The 15,440-nt window shown below is 42.1% G+C and overlaps 1 protein-coding gene across 3 annotated transcripts in view; it reads right to left on the bottom strand.

Annotated features, from left to right (window-relative positions):
* Positions 1 to 15,440, bottom strand: part of stxbp5l (syntaxin binding protein 5L) — a 173,863-nt gene that overhangs the window by 71,938 nt on the left and 86,485 nt on the right. For all 3 annotated transcript variants that reach the window (XM_067409209.1, XM_067409210.1, XM_067409208.1), the window contains exon 5: positions 10,815 to 10,949. In XM_067409209.1, coding sequence (XP_067265310.1) covers positions 10,815 to 10,949 — 135 coding nt within the window. The remainder of the gene's footprint in view (positions 1 to 10,814; positions 10,950 to 15,440) is intronic.

The raw sequence follows: 15,440 nt of genomic DNA on the forward strand, positions 1-15,440 counted from the left end.
CTCTTGATTAACTTTAATAAAGTTTAATCTATTCTATAGTTATACATTAGATTACAATTTCTGTACCTGAAAATCTTCTGTTTAAACCTACATGAAAAACTTGAAAAGCACCATTTATTTAATTTATATGTTTGTGTTGTTGTATTTATTTGTGCTATTACTCGTAATTTGATTATTTGTTACTATTTTACTACTTACTGTTTATTTGTCTAACAATATTTAAAATATTTAATCTAGTGGCTTTTGGTGTCATAACCTTATTTATTTATTTGATAACCTTATTTATCAAAAACAATGAAAACAATAACTATGCTTATTTTATAGGCCCATTTTCTTGTCTTTTACTTTTATTAATTTTTTGTTGTGGGGCCAGTGAAAATTTTGGCGGGCAAGTAAAATTTGAACCACTGGCCCGACTGGGCCAGCAGAAAAAATCTGTTGAGCCCTGTTTACATTTATATTACATTTACAGGCGCTCGATCATCCTAGTGCCGGGACACATCAAGCCGACGGTCGGCCATCTGGCAGTTTTCTCAGTTCCGACACCGCTGGCTGAAGTTAGTCCTCGTCTGCTTTTTTTCGGCCGATTCGAAAGGTTGAATCAGCATCAGAGCTTGTCGGTCCGTCGGGCCATCTGATCATTCTGATTGGCTGATCAGTTACTGCCACCTGCTGGTTTGGAACGGCATTTCATCTCACGCAGGTGCAGAACTGACGTGCTACTTGGCCGTCGACTGTCTAGCGCTGGTTTGGTGTGTCAGGGCAACTTTGGACACAGACGCTGCCGACGTGAGCCAACCCCGCAGTCTGCTTTCATCGCCACTAGTTCGTCGGCGTCAGCTTGGTGTGTTCCGGCCTTAACAGATCATGGGGAGGTTGAAAGGGACAGTTTGGTCGCTTCACGGTGGGGGTGCAGAACAATATAAAGGTGTAAATCACTGCTCTTTCATACAGAGGGTGTCAGAAAGCCTACCTGATGATGAGTGTTTTAACTTACAGAGCAGGCAAAGGCAAAATTTGTTGCAGGATAAATAGCCGCTTTTCCACCATTGGGCCGAACGGTTCTTAGAATGGTAAGGAACGGTTCCAGTTGTGTTTCCACTGGAGCCTGGTACAGCACGGCATGATTACAAACCGCTCTTGGCCTGGAATTCTTGGCAGGGTTGTCTAACTGTGCTGAATCGTTCTGGTAGAATCCGTGAAGTGATGTCAACACACAGGATTGGTCACTTGTCTGTTGCCTGCATTTTCTTTGTAGCTGTCTAAGCGCTCTATTTGAGTGACGTAAACACAAATTAATAATAAAATTAAAAGAAATATCTAATCATCTGCCATTATGTGGTCGTTATTACATCTTATATCATAAGTAAACTGTTGCATTACCAAGGCAACGACTGCCGCTTTTATATTACATTCCAAAGAGCCCCCCAGTTTACGCAATGAGTCATTCGGCCCAATGGTGGAAAAGTGGCTATTGTCTCAATGTGTCCAAATGTATCTTATTAAGTTATAAATATTGTAATGTATTTAAGGTTTTACATAAAAATGTTTAATGTTCAATACAATTGTATCAACAGGGTTTTAGAATGTTTGAGCAGTGTGTTATGATTGTCAACAATCTGGCATTATCTAAACATGAACTGTTAAGGAACGCATCTCTGCCAACTCTATAGAAACAAATGTGAATGGAGCAAGGGATACAGAACTCTTTTATTCGCAATCAACCTCTTCTTTTTTGTAAGGTGAATTCAACAAGGCATTCGGTTCCTTTAAAGGAACAAAGGTTAAATCATTTTTTACAGTTGGTTTTTGCATGACATGCTGTGGCATACACAGTACAGTATTATTAAATAGCCTACAATATAATATGAATTGTTTCTTCCCTGAAATGTTTCATTTCATTAACTACACGAGAGAGACCCAGGGCAAGTCAGTGAAAAACTTGCTGAAATAGATCCAGCACATCCGAGAGGCAAAGAAAAACTTCTGTTCTTAATTTGTTGTTGAGTTGCACGGATGTTTTAATTGCACAATGCTGCAATTTCATTGCCAATACAAATGTAAAATGTTGCAAGAATAAGATTCTGTATTCCTCATTTCACATCACACAGGGAATATTATACAAACCTGTAATAATAAATACTGTCCCAAGACTTTATGTAAATCTTGGCCAACATCAGTTAAGAGCAAATATTTACAATGTTGTTATTATTAAGTATCAATTCAAAATAAACATATAACAAAGCTCTGAAAAGTGTTTCTAATCAATAAATGTACATTTCAAATGTTTTTATTTGTGACAAATATTAAACTAGAGGCTAAAGTTTGTAAACAAGCTATCCTAGCTTGAGATGCCTCGAGCCGGGACTCAAACACGGATCGCCTGAAGCGCAGTTGCAGCATGTGTTGTAGCACTGCCCACAAGGTTATTGTTTTATCACTCATAATACTCCCTTGTAAAGCCTACTATTTAGCCCAGGGGTGTTCAAATTTTTTTAAAAGGGGGCCAGATTCGATGTTGTGGACACATCTGGGGGCTGGTTATATATATAAAACAGAAAATGAACCTGATTTGCACGTTGATTAAGTTGTTAAGTCAGCGCTGTTTCAACTGGCTTTAAACTGAATTAAATCATAGAGAGATTTGCAGCTTGTACCAGAGACCTGTACGCCGAACTCGAACACTTCTCACTGGCTGTTTAGTGGTCGTTTGATCTAGACACTCAGCAAGTAAACACATTTGTGAGCTTGTGAGTCACGCCCTGCACAGTGCGCTCAAGCAGTGCTGTTTTGTTCTGGTTTGTTGCTGCATCATCCAAAGCGCACACGCAGCGAGCTTGCGCACACGCCGTGGTCAAAGTTCAAAATAGTTCAACTTTCACCGCTGCGCTCTGTGACGATTACCTGCACGGCCAATAGACACAGGCACGAAATGATGAGGTGTATAGAACTCCCGCTAAGAGATTTGAAAACTCTGTCTACTTTGCTCTGGCCATCATAGGACAAATTGCTTTGTCTGAAGGGCTGCTATGAACCCAGTAGCGAGCACAGCACATTCCACACCCTGTATGAAAGGGCCATTATGGCACAATTTTGACATTTACTGTTCTGTTCCCTGAGATACTTCACTCGTACTGCGTATGGGGAAAGGTCTCCCTTTTTCCCCGCTGCTGAAGCCTTTTTCAATAACGCAGTGTAACTGCATCGTCATTAGTTCACTCATAGACAAGTTGTTGAACCAATGACGACGCGGCATAGCTGCGCGGCCTATGGCGACAAAGCGTGCGAATATTCCCGCCGAAATGGGCGGGGTTACGGGCTATATAAGCAGGCGTTTCGCCATAGGATTTCAGTGTTTTCTCCTTCAGCGACGACCTCTACATCTCTTCGCTGATCTCCGCCTGAAGCCGAAGAAGCTCGCCGCCTTCCTGACAGCTCTCGCCGCCGTCTGAAGAGGCTCCCGCAGCGGACTCGCCTGGACTCGCCGGTTGAGGACAGCGCCGGCACCCTCACTGACTGCAGCTTCAGCGCCGTCGTTGAGCCGCCGCCTCCCGCTTCCCACTCCCGGCCGCTTCCTGTGTGTCCCCTGCCGCCATCCGGCGCGCCACCTGAGAGCTTCACCCGCGGCTTTAACGCCGCTCTAAAAGAGCGATTTCAGCGGTTTTCACCGCTTCTAAAAGAGCTTCCGCGGTCCTCGCCGCTCTAAAGAGCCACCTAACTGCCGTTTTCACGACACCGGCATCTCATGATGCCCCGTCACTCATGTGCTACGTGCAGGGCCCCCCTGCACGATAGCGACGGTCATGCCGAGTGCGTCGCCTGCCTGGGCAAGCCCCATGTGGACGGCGCACTTGCTGGGGACTCATGCCCGCACTGCGAGTGCATGAGTCTCAGTTCCCTGCGCTCGCGGGTCGCCTTCTACATGCGCCCTCCCGTCTTCTTCCTCCAGCGAACCGGCCAGGAAGAGACAGCGGGGTAGAGCGACCCGGAGTCAGACGAGCTCACGCCTGCCCAGCCCCCGCGTGTCTCGCTTTCTCCTTCGAGGGAACCATCTCCCGTCCTGTTCTCCCGCCCTGAGCAGCGTCCCTCTGCCGAAGCAAGTGACCTCGTCTCATTTGGAGGAACAGACGACGAGCAGGATGACTCCATGTCACTTGCGGCTTCCGAAGCGGAAGCATGGGCTGGCGAGCCGGAAGACACTGCTCCGCCTCCCTTGGAACCCGTCGAGCACGGCCAGGGCATGGATGCCGAGCTTTTCAGCGTCCTGTCCAGAGCCGTGGAAGAGCTGGACCTCGAATGGGCCCCTCCAGAGGAGCCGTCTCGCAGCCGCCTGGACGAATGGTTCCTGCCAGGCCGCCTTCCACCCCTCTCGGTGTACGACCCCCTCAACGGCGGTCCGTCACCCGATATCATTCAACCCCTTGCCACTCGGGCCGAGGCCTGGAGGGCCATCCCCGATGTGTCGGAGTGGGTTATGGGGATCGTAACCCAGAGCTACTCGCTCCAGTTTGCAAGACGGCCCCCTCGCTTCGGCGGGGTGCTTCAAACCTCAGTCAATCTGGACGACGCGCATGTCCTCCGGGCCGAAGTTATGACATTGCTAAAGAAGGGAGCTGTGGAAATAGTTTCCCCGACAGAGAGCGAGTCAGGCTTTTACAGCTGCTATTTTCTGGTCCCCAAGAAGGATGGTGGTCTCAGACCCATTCTAGATCTCAGACTTTTGAATAACTCCCTCATGAGACGGAAGTTCAAAATGCTGACGCTGAATCAGATCCTCGCGCACATTTGCCCCGAGGACTGGTTCTGCTCGCTGGACCTGAAGGATGCGTACTTTCACATCCAGATAGCCCTCCGTCACAGACGATTCTTGAGATTCACATACGAGGGAGTGGCGTACCAATATACGGTCCTGCCCTTCGGGCTGTCTCTGGCTCCTCACACTTTCACCAAGTGCATGGATGCGGCGCTTTCCCCTCTGAGGCAGATGGGAATCCGGGTCCTGAATTATCTAGACGACTGGCTCATCCTAGCCCGTTCGCGAGTCGAGCTGGAACACCACAGATCCGTGCTCCTCAGCCATTTACAATGTCTGGATCTCAGGGTCAACCTAGCCAAGAGCTCGCTGTGCCCCACCCAGCGAATTTCGTTTCTGGGGGCAGTTTTCGACTCAGTCCGTATGTCGGCAGTAGTCTCGCCGGAGCGTGCTCTAGCGATTCAGCAGCTTGCGGCCTCAATCAAGAACAAAGCCTGTCTCCCTCTGAAGTTTTTCCAGAGGCTACTAGGGCTGATGGGTTCCGCCTCCCCGGTGCTGCAGCTCAGCCTTCTTCGGATGCGGCCTCTTCAGTACTGGTTGAAGTTCAGGGTTCCTCCCAGCGCCTGGCGGCACGGCCGCTTATGTCTCAAGGTCAATAAGGCCTGTCTTCTAGCCCTGAAACCTTGGATGGACCCCACGTGGTTCAAGCGCGGAGTGCCCTTACAGGCGGTCTCACGAAGGACGGTGCTCTCAACGGACGCTTCCAACTCGGGCTGGGGCGCTGTGTGCGAGGGCAGACTGGCCTTCGGCTCATGGAGTCGCGAGGAAAGCCATCTTCACATCAACTGCCTAGAGATGCTAGCAGTGATGAAGGCCCTTCAGTCTTTTCAGACTCACTTGACAGGACGTCATGTTCTAGTCCGGTCGGACAGTATGACGGTGGTGTCATACTTAAACCACCAGGGCGGTCTCTCGTCCAGCCACTTATGCGCTCTGGCGAAACGTCTCCTGGAATGGGCTCTTCAGAGGCTTCAGTCGCTCAGAGCGACTCATGTTCCTGGCAGGAACAATCTGGGCGCAGACATGTTGTCACAGAGCAACGTCCCCTCCGACGAGTGGATGCTCCACCCCCAAGTAGTCCTCGAGATTTGGGAGTTCTTCGGGAGGGCAGAGATAGACCTCTTTGCCTCAGAAGACAACTCTCATTGCCCAACATTCTTCTCGAAGGAAGTCGATGCTCTGGCCCATACATGGCCCAGCACACTCCTTTACGCCTTTCCTCCGATCGCACTGATCCCTCAGGTTATCAGGCGCATCAGAAAAGACCAACACAGAGTCCTTCTGGTAGCCCCGCTCTGGAGGAACCAGGTTTGGTCCTCGGAGCTGTTCAAGCTCTCCCTGAGAGCCCCGTGGCCTATTCCCCTGAGACGGGACCTCCTCTCTCAGGCAAACAGAACGATCTGGCACCCACAGCCGGAGCTTTGGGCTCTGCACCTCTGGTCCCTCGATGGGAGTCGTCCAGCCTCTCCGGGCACGTTCTAAATACCATTTCTCAGGCTAGAGCTCCGTCCATGAGACGCCTCTACGACCGGAAATGGGCGGTCTTTGTTGATTGGTGTTCCTCACGCAACATAGACCCCGTGGAGAGTGACGTATCCTCCATACTGTCCTTCCTCCAAGAACGCTTGGAAATGGGGCGCACCCCTTCTACTCTTAAGGTTTACGTAGCAGCCATTGCGGCTTTCCATGCTCCCATTGCTGGCCAATCAGTGGGACGTAACGGCCCTGTGATCCGTTTCCGCCCCCTCACCGTTCCCACTTGGGACCTCTCACTGGTCCTCAGAGCCTTAAAAGGGACCCCCCTTTGAGCCAATGGGTTCAGCCGATCTCAGACCCTTAACGCTGAAGACCGCTCTGCTGTTAGCACTAGCATCAGTTAAGCGCGTTGGCGATTTGCAGGCCCTCTCTGTGAGCCCTGCATGCCTTGAATTTGGGCCAGGAGACTCGAAGGTTGTTCTCAAACCTAGGCATGGCTACGTTCCTAAGGTGCTTTCAACCCCGTTTAGAGCTCAGGTCATCTCGCTTTCTGCTCTTCCTCCCTCGGCGGACGAACGAGAGCTGGAGCTACTCTGCCCAGTTAGGGCATTGAGGACCTATGTGCAGCGATTGCAGCCTTTCTGGCAGTCGGATCAGCTCTTTGTTTGTTTTGGTGGCCGCACCAAGGGGTCTCCGGTCTCAAAACAGCGCCTCTCCCGTTGGATAGTGGACGCTATTAACCCGTGCTACTCCTCACTGGGTGCAGACTGCCCCATAGGAGTCAGGGCCCACTCAACTAGAGGAACGGCTTCCTCGTGGGCTTGGTCCAACGGAGTTTCCATTCAAGACATCTGTGAGGCGGCCGGCTGGTCTTCGCCGTCCACTTTTGTCAGATTCTATCATCTCGATGTCCCGACCTTGCAAGCTCGGGTTCTTTCAGTGTGATTTAGCGGCCTCTAGTGAGTTCCGCCTCACACAACCCCAGGAATTATTTCCTTAAGTGTAACCAGAGGGTTCGATTAAGGCTTTGCCTTCTCGCTTGTTTTCTTGGACCCCCTTCCATGTGTCCAAATTCAGGCTGTATCGTTCCCTGCCATGGCACGGCGTGGTTGAATTCGTTCCCCATACGCAGTACGAGTGAAGTATCGAAAGGGAACGTACTCGGTTACTAACGTAACCTCGGTTCCCTGAGATACGGAACGAGTACTGCGTCACTTGCCGTGCCACGAGGCTGCGGCTTCAGGGTCGTCGCTTCAGTCGATTACACTGAAATCCTATGGCAAAACGCCTGCTTATATAGCCCGTAACCCCGCCCATTTCGGCAGGAATATTCGCGCGCTTTGTCGCCATAGGCCGTGCAGCTATGCCGCATCGTCATTGGTTCAACAACTTGTCTATGAGTGAACAAATGACGATGCAGTTACACTGCGTTATTGAAAAAGGTTTCAGCAGCGGGGAAAAAGGGAGACCTTTCCCCATACGCAGTACTCGTTCCGTATCTCAGGGAACCGAGGTTACGTTAGTAACCGAGTACGTTTGAATTCATTCTAAACAACTAATGCTTACATTACAATTACAATTTAAAAAATCTTATTGATTTTATTGACTGATTTTATTGTATTGATATTGAGTTTTTTTTTTTTTGTAATCTCCACATGGCATGGTTGACTGCTACTCGCGAAAACTAGCTTTGATATGTCCACTCCATAACGTGAAAATCTATGCTTATTGCACCACTTAGCGCATTTCCCTGCATTTCCCTCCACATCCACGGTGGCAAAAAATTCCCATTTCCACCATCAGGGCAATAATTAGAATTATAGGAGAAGACTTAGAGAGGTTATCTTGGCAAAAGGGGGTTGCAAAAAGTATTGAATAAAAGGGTACAAATAATTGTGGCCAATGTGTATTAGAGAAAAACATGTATTTCATAATGAGATTTCCCCCCTATTTTCAGTTATTTTACTTCAATGAAAAGTTATATTTTTATTAAAATAAAAGTTTAAAAGGATTAACAATGCAGATTAATTTTCACAGGCTTCTTTGTTCATATTTTCTCAAAGGTGCCAATAATTCTGACCATGACTGTATGAGTAATGCTGTTTTTTTTTTGTTTTTTGTTTTTTTGTTTTTTTATGGACTGAGATACAGCAAAAAAAAAAAAAAAAAAAAAAATATATATATATATATATATATATATATATATATATATATATATATATATAAATATATATAATATATATAAAATATATATATATATATGGGTGCAGTAGAGCAGGAGCAATTTCCCAGCTCAAAGTATTCTGTAATAAGTCCACTTCAACTCGACTCCATATTTTCAATGTCCTACTCCTCAAGGTTGCAGTGCATTAGTAAAATGTTAATATTTCAAAAGAAATTTGAAATTTTACATAGACTACATACAGTATAAGAGGAGAGACAAACATTAATAAATTATATTATAATAATTTATTAAAATGAATATATTAAGAATAAAAAAATGATATAAGAAAAATAAAAACATTTATTTTTGATTATTTTTATAAAATTGTACTAATTTTACCTTTTTTCATTCTGACTGCTGATAGTAAGAAAATTTAAATAAACAAACAAACAAATAAAGTATTTTTGGTTGTCTCATATTTCACCAATTTCATGATTCATTCTGACTACTAATAGTCTATTACAACTGTGTCTAAAACACGCATTATGGGATGATGATGACGTGTTATATTTGTTATGGAGCAGTGATCTTGGAGTAAGAGAAAACACCAACACTTAAAAAAATTAAATAAAAAACCTCCTTGCTCCTGGCAAAAACATACAACACTGCTCCCCACTTCCCTTCCACTCTGCACTCCTCACATGCTCTGCACTGGAGAATCAAGTACAGAAAAAAATCATACGAATATAATCATTTGATTCTAGTAATAGTTTTACCATACTAATGAAGGCCTTTAATCAAATTAATAATATATGCTTAAATAACATTTTTAACCACCGCTGTAGCCTTTTTGTACCAATTCATATGTGATTAAACCACTTATGTGCAGAATTATATAAAAACTTCAATAAAAGACAGAAAATTATGCATTTGCCATCAAGCATCTTGAAATAGCCCTTCAGCATAATCAAACACAAGGATCAAGTTCTCTCACTTGAAAAACACACTCAATGTGCCACCGAGCTACTTGAGGAGGTAAGGGGATTGTGTAGTGGGTCGCAAGTAGGCAATAGGAGATCTGCATATCCTTCAGAAATGCATCCATGGTTGCTACTAACGTTAATGTCTGTCAGCAAAGATGCTGCCAAGAGCCTCTTGTGTAGAAGGAGACTTGATTGACACTCGCAAGTTATTTGCTTGTCAGATTATCACTCATGGGAGTCACGTGTTGGTGTTGACTTACACATTTATTCATGAAAAGAGCCATAGATGTGTAAAAAAACAACCATTGTTTATGTGTTTCAGTGTGTCTAAATTTGTAACTGTAGACAGACAGATAAAACGGAACCTCTGGGGTTTAAAAAGTTTAAATGTGATAACTTATTCATTCATCAGCAGGGATGTGGTTTACATTTTGTGACAGATCTGTTTAAGCTATACCCATCTTTGGATCTATGAAGAGTGGAAATGCGTTTGGATTTCATTTAATTTAGAGACTTAAAATAATAAAAGAAGAAATGTGAAAGGAAGAAATGTGCCACTTTACTTTGAGGCACTTCTTTGGAAAACAAGTACTGGTGCATGTAAGGTTTTTTTAAGGAATAGTTCACAAAATATTGAAAATTCTGTCATTATTTACCCTCATTTACTCACCCCGTCGATCCATTTGCAAATGACGTACATATGACTTTCTTTCACTGTAAACAAGGAGGAACTGATTTACAGTGAATGATGACTCAAGTTTCAGTATTTGTCCTCACTCAAATTTATTATGATTCAAAAGAGTTGGAATATAAGTTGAAAAAATAAATAAATAAATAAATAAAATATAAAATGTATGAACTCTGGAGGGCATCATTTAATTGACAAGTAAAAAAACATAATAGATGAAATAGATGGTTAATGTATTTTCCAATTGCATTTATAATTTTTTCATTCTTTAACTCTCAATTTTTAGAGTATGACAGTCCCATTTGCTATTACGAAAAAGAGCACTAAATAATTCCTGCATTATATCTTCTTTGCTATTCCACAGAAGACATTCTTACAGGTTTTGGAATGACATGAGGGTGTGTAAATGATGACAGAATTCTCATTTTTGGATTAATTATTCCTTTAGGAGTATAATTGTGCTAACTCTCTAATATTCCTCCATGAAATAGCAGACTTACTTTTATAATTGCATTTATAATTGTTTCATATTCCAGATGACTTATTATCACATTGTCATCTTTATTAGATGGATACACATATTATTTGTTAGCGTGGGCAGTCTGGCATTTAATTGATTAGCTCTTTATTAGTCATGTTACCTGCATTGACTTTTATATTAAAATAACTTTATATTTGTATTGTACTCACAGTTCTATGGCCTTGTTCCACATGATGACATATCCAGACAAAACAAAGGATTCGATGTTCACAATGTGCGTATTTCCGCGCTCTGTCCCCACGTAAAGCCATTTACTTTGAAACGGAAGATGACAAAACGTGATCCTAAAAGAGAGATGGAAAAAGGAGGAATTATTTTTGTGCAAGAGAAGAGATTACACAGGGTATGTCAGCATCATAATAAAGTGAGTAATTAATATCTCACTATGAAGAACCAGCAAGCCAATAATTACCATTCTAACCAAAATGCATTCATATGCACAACAATCACATTTTAGCCAATTACAGCGCAATCACAATTTTCTTCAGAAAGCTGCAGATGTAATTACAAAACCCCATAAGAGTGTAATGCACTTTATTGTACATATATTCATTACCGTAATGTGGTTAGACAGTGAGCCATGCAAAATATAACGAGCCAAATTATATGTGTACAAGTTTAAAGTTCTGTTCAATCTCAAACATTTTTCAACATGTCCTTCCTCATCTTTTGAGCTAAGGCCGTTAATTAAAATATGAATTACAATATGGCCTTGTGTGATTATTAAACTGGAAAAAGGCTTCAACTGAATGAAACAAATATATGGTCTGCATGCACTGTAGGCTTTGAAAGTGAAGGGGCAGTGCACTGTTTTGTTTCTCGACTATTACACAAGCACACTTGAGCCTTATGATAGGATGTTTACAAAATCATGTTCATTTCAATGGTCTCATAGAGCGTTTGCAATACTGTGCAATGTTGTGAAGGTGGAGGTGGTTGGAGTTTGCTTTCCTGTGGTGAATCTTAAATATAAAATGCATGTGCAAAGTAGCCCAGGTAAACATTCATGAAACTGCAAACATTTGTTTTTGTAAGTTACTTCACAAACCTGACAGAGAGACAAGTTATGTGAAGAGAGGAAGGGTTGAGGGAAAAAAAAGCCTCAAGCACAGCTTAAAATGAATGAAATCTGAGTTTGAATTCTTTAAAGAGAACCTTTGGAAGAATGGAAAAAGGTATGCCTTTATTCTTTTAGGTTTTATATGGAGCAGCACAATGAGATGCTTAACATTTATCACTATTCAAACTAAAATCAAACCTTGTTGAAAAAAACGTCAAACCCTGTTGAAAAAAACAGCATATGCTGGTTAGGTATGTTTTGAAGCATGGTACCTGGTTTATGCTGGTCCTTAGTTGGTCATGAGCTGGTTTAAGCTGGTCTGAGCTGGAGCTAGTTGCTTAGGACCAGCTTAAGACCAGAACTTGACCATCTTAAACCAGCTCAAACTAGCTGCCATGCTTCAAAACATTCCTAACCACCATATGCTGTTTTTTTTTTCAACAGGGAAGCTTTCAAACTACCAAATCTTTACTGTGTTAATTTACTATAGTTATTTTTTTTAATTATGTGTTAAAAAATGTAATTACACATGGCGATACCACAAGAAATATGCCTTGCTGAAGCACATTTAAGGCTAGTTCATCCTCTTCCGTTCAAAGCACCAACAAGCACTATAATCCAACAGTTGTTGGTTTATTTAGCACATATTTACATAGACCAACGATTAAAAAACACCACAGGGGGAAAACAAAAACTGTAGATCAGTGATAACATACTCTACATACTATACTACATTCAATAATATTGAAATAATACTAAAATACACTTTTTGTAAAATCTATTTAGTGCTACAATCTAATGTCAATTATCTTCATTTGGAGGGTTATGTCAGCAAATACTGATAAACAATATATGATTAATTGTGAATAACTTGATTAATCATGTAATAAATTTGATTCATTTCTTTTTTTCAATCAGATCCCAAAGCTTGCAGCCCTATTCGTTCATGTTTAGAGGCAGTGATTCATAACTCTCTGTGGTTCTCTGTTTCTTTAGCAGTTGGAAGTAACACTTGTCACACTTGTTCATGGTGTTGCCTGGTTTGGCTCTGCTCTAAGGCTCATGCCAGTCAAACGTCAGCCCCTCTTGGGTACACTTGTGTGTATTTTGGGATGCAGCAATTAATTGGAACACGATTACCTCAAGACAAACTGGAGCTAATGAGACATGAATGAGATGAGAGGAGACACGGACTCTTGGACTGACTCTGTTTTCTCTATTCCAGCAAACCACGTATATGACAAAAAAATGACTCCCCCATGCTGGTGTGTTTATGTGTGTTTGTTTCCATAGAGTGCCACTGTCTCCAGTGTCATCAAAAGGTTAAAAGAAAAGAGTAAGATAATATTTGGCTGATGCTCATTACATTAATTATGAAATAATTACAAAATTAGGCAGCCTATTAGCACTCTGATTTATCTCTGCTACTGTCACAACAGAAACTCTCCAGAGAATATGTCTAATAACACGCCACATTTTTATACACATGTAAACAGGGTTTAGCATTAAAACTAAGGTGTGCACTTCATATTATTAATGCTAAACATCACATTTTATGTTTCAGTCATTAAAGAGTATTATAGTGGCTGTTTAACATGTCAAATTCTGGCTCAACCATTGTTGTGAGTTTGGGGCGAGACTACCTGTTTGTCCAAATAAAATGGAACACGAGGACAAGGTTTCAGAAACGCCATTACTTAAATGCAAATAAATGTGAATGGGAATTCTTGCTAGCTAGATTCAAATGTGTTTCATTTACTTTAGCGCCACAGCTTGCGGCATAAAACTTCTTATTATGAAAATGATCAATAAAACTATCACATATCCAGGGTCTGTTTGAGACTTCATGCTGAAATCTATCTAGTGGCATCATCCATCATCCTTATAAGCAGGTTAACTAGAAAATAAAGACCAGCACACGGTAATTCACTGCTGTCCACACTCATTACATCTCTCTCTGTTTTCCTCCCCACACGCCCCTTGGGTCCTCAGACAGTCGGGGTGATTGGAAATGAAGGTTGCGAGACGCTGGACAGACAGCTAAACTTGTCAAGGTTAGAATGCTAATGGAGCACCTGGCCATGTTAATGTGCAGTTACCTGTTTCTGACTGCAACACATGAAAAGCCCGGATGAGAAAACAACTATCATGATGTTAAGGGCATTTAGTGAGCAACTGTTCCAGAATGCTCTTTTGTTAGTTCTGTAGGTAACAAATTTAAGTTGTAATTTAAGGCCTTTAAGGCAGCAAAGGTCAAAACCACACAAGGCCAAAAGAGATGTTAACATGTCTGATTGGACAAAAAACAGTGTAGTGCGGAGCACATCCTGAGCTTGCCGAGTTAGGTTCGTCATCCTAAAAACTTGTCACGCACAGAAACCTTGCACATTGAATCCGGTGCATATTAATTAATCTGTTGCAAAAAAAAAATACGCAAAACAATACAAGATGGAGTCTTCAAGCAGTGAGGATGATTTTGTTGTCCTCTCTCTTCTTAAAAAGAGAAAAAAAAGAGGAAATATTGGGTCGATCCAATCCTGATATTGCGTAGAGAGGAAGGAGAGTTCCACCACCTTTTCAAGGATCGGTGGGATTATCCCAAAATAATCACTGTAGGTTTAGAAAATACTGGTGTTACACATAGTCATAAAAACTTTTATATTCCACCTCTGTATTCCACACTTTGTTTGTCATACAGTGTTTTGTGTTGCGAGACGAAGTGGATCAACTTGTCAAACGCCATTCTGGATTTTGCTGTTCCCTTGTACGGTGGCTCTGAATGGTCAAAACACCTCTCAAAACGCTTGCTACGGATGTGAAAAACGCAAAAAAATTATCCTGATCCAAATTTTTTTTATGACAGATGAACGTTTCGGAGGCACTTTGTAAACGTGAGGTCGTATTTATTTTTTTAATGTGCAGATGCAAATTTAGGCACGTTCCTAGGTCAACATATTTTGTTGATCCTGAAACAAAATTCCTGTCTGAAAATTTAATCCTAACCATATCCCTACCCCTAAACCTAACCCTACCCATAAGTTATGCCTAAAATCAGAGGGACATGATAGATGAATGACACTGATGTACATGCACCTAACACTAGTTGTATGCACAAACTTGACAAACTGTAAACTTGTCCCTCACATCTGATTGGTTGATTGGAACATCTGAATGTTGTACTTGGTGAAATCAGGTTCTGCTTAGTGGCGGACTGTAAACTACTGTAAACTGCCATTCAAAGATTTGGGGTCAGTAAGAAATAAATTATTTTATAAGCGATGATACATTAAATTAATAATGTTATAAAACATTTAAAATAAATAAATGTTCTTCTTTTGAACTTCCTAAAAATCAAAGGATCCTGAAAAAAAAAAAATAATACATTTACGGTTTCCACAAAAATATAACCGTTTTCAACATTGATAATGATAATAAATGATTCTTGAGCAGCAAATCAGCATATAGTATAGTATACAATATAGTAATGGCTGCCGAAAATTCAGCTTTGCCATCACAGGAATAAAATACATTTATATTAAAATGGAAAACTGTAATTTTTTTTATTGTAATAATACTTCATAATATTATATTACTATTTTTACTATATCAAATAAATACAGCAATTAGTATAACAAACTGTGTGAATGGTAGTGTACATCTGCTACATGTGAATTTTGTCAATGTTTAGCACATATTTCAGAACTCAACCCTGCAT

This window comes from Chanodichthys erythropterus, chromosome 14 (genome assembly GCF_024489055.1).
Source record: "Chanodichthys erythropterus isolate Z2021 chromosome 14, ASM2448905v1, whole genome shotgun sequence".
NCBI classification, from domain to species: domain Eukaryota; kingdom Metazoa; phylum Chordata; class Actinopteri; order Cypriniformes; family Xenocyprididae; genus Chanodichthys; species Chanodichthys erythropterus.